Source organism: Dermacentor albipictus, chromosome 2, assembly GCF_038994185.2.
Source record: "Dermacentor albipictus isolate Rhodes 1998 colony chromosome 2, USDA_Dalb.pri_finalv2, whole genome shotgun sequence".
Classification (NCBI taxonomy): Eukaryota; Metazoa; Arthropoda; class Arachnida; order Ixodida; family Ixodidae; genus Dermacentor; species Dermacentor albipictus.
Window position 1 is genome coordinate 65,570,184 of NC_091822.1, and position 6,000 is coordinate 65,576,183.

The 6,000-nt window shown below is 44.7% G+C and overlaps 1 protein-coding gene across 2 annotated transcripts in view; it reads right to left on the reverse strand.

Annotated features, from left to right (window-relative positions):
- Positions 1–5,374, reverse strand: part of psidin (phagocyte signaling impaired) — an 81,842-nt gene extending 76,468 nt beyond the window's left edge. The window contains exons 1-3 of one of the 2 annotated variants that reach the window (XM_070533654.1): positions 5,124–5,374; positions 4,677–4,762; positions 444–582 (exon numbers count right to left, since the gene is read on the reverse strand). In XM_070533654.1, the coding sequence (XP_070389755.1) occupies positions 444–582; positions 4,677–4,762; positions 5,124–5,196 (298 nt within the window). In that variant the 5' untranslated portion in view covers positions 5,197–5,374. The remainder of the gene's footprint in view (positions 1–443; positions 583–4,676; positions 4,763–5,123) is intronic. The other variant, XM_065433637.2, reaches the window with a different exon arrangement.
- Positions 5,375–6,000: the final 626 nt, after the last annotated feature.

Here is a 6,000-nt window from a genome sequence, read left to right on the forward strand (position 1 = left end):
ATCTACATAAATTCAAGGCTCTCATCCGGAATACAGACTGTTTCAGAAGTTCTGGTACTACCTGTTGCGCACTTTAAAAGGCAACATAGGTACGAAAAGGTGACAATACAAACAAATTTTTTGCAGTTCGGGGCTGTTGCCAGTTTGTCGTAACAAGTCCACAAGTTTATCCTGTTTTAAAACATCTATAAGCATCCCTCTGCACAGAAAGTATAAGCGCAATTTTTAAAAACCTTCTTTTCATTCTTTTCAAAAAAGCCCAGCTCATTCGAGTTTAACAACACCTAGGTGTACAGTAACCTCAAAACACTGATAGTAGTGAGCCCACCTAACAAGAGTCAAGAACCTCACAGGCCTCCGAAAGCCACAAGGATGCTTTCTCTTGCCGCTAACCTTGGGGAGGACAAAGGCCACACATGAAAAGATTTTACATTTTCACTCACGTCGCTCGAGTTCCCGGTAGCAGAGGGTCATGGCCTGCAGGGTGGCATCGTCGGTGGGGGCCTCAGTCTGTAGCTCTTTGAGCACTGACAGGGCCTCATCCGATCGTGACAACCGCACAAGAGCAAGTGCCTTTAGGGCCTGGAAAAAAAGAAGGGTACATTCCTCTCCTGTGACATCCTTCAGGATACCTATCACCGGAAGACTGCATTCAATTTGCATAGAAAGTCTCCACTTGTTCATTAGCCAATCTCTTTGTTGCCACTGCCTCTGTGGAGGGTACTAGGCTCATTGATACATGCTGCTAAATATTTAGGGCAGCAGCACATGAAAAAGACCATATGCTTCCTTCCATTCACATGCTATGTGACTCCATCAGGCAAAAAAGGCTGTTCCACATCCGCCCACTTTGGCTTTAGTGGCGCTGGCTAACACACCCAGGGCGAGATCTGGTAAACATAAATGTCCAAGTTAGTGGACAGATTGATAGCCACCACTGCAGCACGATTGATAGTGCAACGCATGCGTAAGGCAGAGGTTGTGGGTTCAATCCCCACCGGCAACAAGGTATCTTTTTATCCACTTTAATTTTCATTTTTAGTATTTTCGACATTTCAATTTCAGCCACAGCCAATTTTCCCTATGTTTTCCTTGGCTTCACTGACTGTTGGCTTTACAGTTAAAACTCGATCTGATGAAACTCAATTTTACGAAGTGTCCAATCTAACGAAGAAACTTCCATTCCCTTGGCAGGTACCAATAGGGTTCAATGTTGTCATCAACCCAAATTACCGAAACCAACTTTGCCAAACTCGATTTAACGAAGTTTTTCCTAAAATGAATGAGTAAAAAAAAGTGGCTATTTCTTTCTAATTTTGACACAGATCGGTTCTTTGAATGTGCGCTGCAAAGTTATCGTGTTAAAACATCTGGGCGCCCTAGTCACAGCCTAGCATTATTTTGACGAGACTACACACCATGCACCTATGCACGGAACAGTGGACTCCACACCACCTCGATAGGGGTGGCGGTGGTTGCTTTCGTTATTTCATGGTTTATGCGACAGATGGCTATATTAACGGCAAATACAATGCCACAGTAGGTTTTGAGTGTAGCTACGTTACAACTGTGGGTTTCGAAGGACCGAAAAATTCCTATCTCGATATTACAAACTTCTCAATTTAACAAAATAATTCGAAAGTGCTCATCACTTCGTTAAATCGAGTTTCAACTGTACATGATTATGATAAATGAAAAATCAAGCCACTCAGTTGCCCTTCTTCAGTTGCCTTTAGTACAGTCCTTTAATTGACACACAAGCATAGCGCCTGCATTAAAGTCCACGCATACCGCGAAGACAGCACTACTCAATTGCGCCGCTGCTCTCCTTTTTGCCTTCTCATCACGCTTGTTATTCACAAATTGACTAGGCAATAAATGCGTCCAAGGAATTAAATGGCCCACCTGGGAACTTATGCCCCAGTCACACAGGTACTCACAAACTCCTTTTAACTCCGTCGTCTTTATCTCGACGGAGATGCACTCGGTGCCACACAGTCGCCCTCCCGCTAAGGGTATTTAAAGGCGCTTTTGGTCAAGGGAGATCGGCGAGCTCCCTCGGCGGCTGAAGGGAGTACTCTCGTGCCCATACTTTTTGTTCTAAAAGTGATAATGTAATTATTGTTTGCATTAAAAGTAATGTAGCATGTGCTTAGAATGTTTCCATTGAATTAAATAAAAGTCCAAGCACAACTCTGCAACAGTTATGCTTGCTGCTACACAATACTCTCGACCTAGGCTGCTTGGCACCATGTTTTTGTAGTCTTTCAGGGCGTGACAAAATCGGCGTGACAAAATCGGGTTGAGGCGCCTTGTCGGGCTGGAATATGCCTGCCGCGTTCACGTAAACACTAGGCGGTCGGACAGAACAGGCATCGAGTCAGGCTGAGTTAGCCCAACCCGTTTGCAACGTACATGTAATTGCAGACGGGTACGGCCCGCCAGCACCGAGACTTGCGCGGGAATACTGGGATGTCGCAATTTATGCAGTGGCAGTGGGTACAGCATCAGGACAAGGTCAAGACAAGGCACTGTGCAGTGCAACCTCATTGTAGACATAGACCCATGAAATAGAGCTGTTGCAGACAGCAGCGGGAATCGGAAACACTGTTCCAACGCGTTGATGGCTCGGCTCGACACTGTGTGCCGTCGTCATCCTGACTCGTCAGAAGTGAGTTTAGGTAAACGTGGTATGATCGGGCTCGGTCAACCTGAATTCCGACTCGACCCGCTCACGTCGGGTTCATGTAAACATGGCATTCATCGCTCTAGTCGCGCAGTGGTCGGTGTGGTCACTCATGACTGACAGCGGCACAGTAGACAAAATAAAAGAAAAGCTCACGAGATCACCGTGCACGAAATGTTGCATGTTAGTATAATTTGCAGAAGTTCTGGTAGCAGAACCCAGAACCAACTCGCCACGCCGCAAAGGAAAACACAGATAAGCACAGGGTGGCTAGCGTCACTGTCAGCACTGCTACGTTTAGTGAGTGCACTTAGATATTTAACGAGGTGTATGTTTTTCACATGAATTATATTGAATAATATTTTTATTAAAATATTGTTAATTTAGCTATGAGCGTAATTAGAAGTTACATTCTTGTACTTGTATAAAAATGAAACACCGCTGACTGCGTCTCTGGCAGCTATGTTTAAAAAGTCCTTATTGGCAGTGTGATACGATCACAACTTCCTTAAGGTTGAACTCCTATAGGAAGTCTCGCACTTCCTTATCCTAAAGGAGTTCATGGATGCCCGTGCGACACGAGTATTAATGGCACCAACCAATTACAGCAAGTGCAGGTGGTGAGGAAGCTAGAGAAGGAAATCACTGGGAACGGGTGAATGACACCTCCTTCAAGTATATAACTTCAAGATTGCAAACCTAGGCTGGTTGATTAAATTACTTAAATTCTGGGAGCTTTATGAGCCAAAACACAATCTGATTATGAGACACGCTATAGCTTAGCAGTGCAATGCCATTGACATTGGGATACTCCGGTGGGTATTGGGCTCGTCGACACGTGTTGCTAAGTATTTAGAGCAACGGCACATGAAAAATACTATCCATTTCCTCCCGTTCACCAAGTCCCATGTGCTATGTGCTGTAACTCCAATTAGACCTCAGCTGGTATGACACTCTGTCCCCCTGGTAACAGCACAGGGAACGAAGAGATTACACTTGTCTGGCTACTTCTAGTCTGCCTGGAACAATCAGTTGTGCTGCATAGTGCCTACATCCCTGGTCTCTTGATCACTGGACTGAAGTGTCCTCAATGCAAGAGCCTACCTATTGTGTCGACTGCTGCCAGTCTGAAGCTGCAGCCTATAAAATAACCTTCTTTCTCTTGCTTTTAGGTATCTGCGAATGTTCCAGTCACTATGGTAGGAGTGTGGCAGGAGTTACCTGAATTGTTACCTTTCACTAATCTTCAACTAATGCCGTTACTTTTACAAATGCTGTTGATGTTACAAATACTGTAACATCAAATGGCAAATTCTGTATTTTCAGTGAAAAAATAACGACAGGGTTGTAGTCCCACTGTGAACCCATGGCTTTGGCAGGCGCACATTTTGTGTGAAATGAGTTCGTTTATTAATAAAGCAATATTGCGATTACTGCTGCGTCACTGGCATTGGTGGGCGTCAACAGTGACACTTTCCAATACTGCAATCGGTAACCGTGTTGTAGTTAAACAGCACTTCTGTATCCATTATGCAACAAGGGAAACCACACTTGACTGTCAGTAGTGCTGAATGACAGTGAACGTGCTCTGAAGCGCAGTTAACAGCGTTGCGAGCTGTATTGCAGACTACCTTTGATGTCGACCCACCAGGACTAAGTTGCATGCAATGATTTGTAACGACGCTGTTGAACCGTTCTCGTCAATGCGTTTCATCACCAATAATTAAAATTACGTACGCATTTATAATCTTCGAAGCGGCGGGTCAAGTACAATCAAGTGGACAACTGAATGAGAGAAATACAAAACCTGACCGCAGGGAATGCTTATTTCTTAGTACTACGTTAATCTCGCTTCTGTGCTTAATCTACGCGCTACGCGTCGCGAAAGAAACAGTGGGTCAATCAACTGAGACATGCCCCGATCCCGCGTGATTACACAACCGAAGGTCCGCGATGCAAGAGGTCGAGTTAAGACGCCTGTTTCTCTCACCTTGGCACACGAGAAGTCTTTTTGCTTTTTGAGCAGCTTCTCCGCTTCCTGCAACGCTTTCTTGTGGTTCCCATTGTCCAGGTAATCTGGCGATAAAAGCATGCAAAGGTGAAAACGATGCGCGAAAGGCCGACCGTACAGGGCGGTACTATAACAACAGACGCCAGGAAACGCTCCAGCAAACAACGCTCCACCCACACTCAGCCTCTTGGGATCACTGTCGCCACGAACGTGGCAATATATTACAGTCTACGAGTAGAATATGCAAATAAACTAAAGCCCCCACTAAAGAATCAATTGGAAACACGCCGAGTTGTGAGCGGTTTGGGAAGGCACGTTTTCTGTTGCTCTAGGGCTACGGAATTTTGTGAGCATTGGGGAAGAAGGTCGGGACGCTTGGAGTAGGGACACTTTGTTTGAAATACAGATATAAAATGCAATTCTTACCGTAGACAGGCCGCAATCGCCTTTCATTTATGCTGGAGTCTGCGTGTGAACGTGCGGCCAACATGCTCGCCATTACTGAAGGCTTCCCAGTGTTAGGGGAACAAAAACAGAACAGCGCTGAATTTAGCCAAAACTTTCACGTTTCTAAAATGTAATATATTACATAAACGTTAAACAGTACGTCTTAGAAATGATGTGGTTACTGAAAACAATATAAATATACGTAAGCCTTTCTTTTTGGGCAATTGCATGTGACGAAAGGTGACGCCAAATATAAAATGCGCGAAAGGATGGATAGGTTATTACTGAACGACAAAGAACGTGCCTCAGAGCCTGAGATGTATGCTTGTTTTATACCTCGTCTTGACATGCGCAATGCGTCAATTTCTTTATATATGTATTTTTTCCATGCATGCATTAAACATCCTTTGCTAGTTAGCGCTTGTGGTGTGTGTGTGCCTTTTCTACGTACTGTGTGTTTACTAATTTACAAGAGCGGGAATCAGTTCATGCGTTTTTATGCAGTTGACGCTTTATTGTGTGTTTTTACGGATGCCGCTGCTGGTTGTTTATTTTTTTCTTGTTTTTACGTTTACGTCTTAGTTCGTTTAACAGAAATTCGCAAGACCGACACGAACTGCGACGATCCACTTCAGCCGCCGGGTTGCTTCCCCCGGTTTTGAAAGGAAGCGGGATACCGACACGCCCTTCGCAGTTGTTACAATCCTTAACGCAGAAGTATCTGCACTTGTTTTGTTTTTTTCTCTCTCTTTTTTTTTCACGCTTCTCACGAAGGAGCTGCCAAGAGGTCGCAATGAATCCATTGGAAAATTGGTAAAGCAGGCTTTCAGGCGGGCCTGAGCGCACCACGGACAAT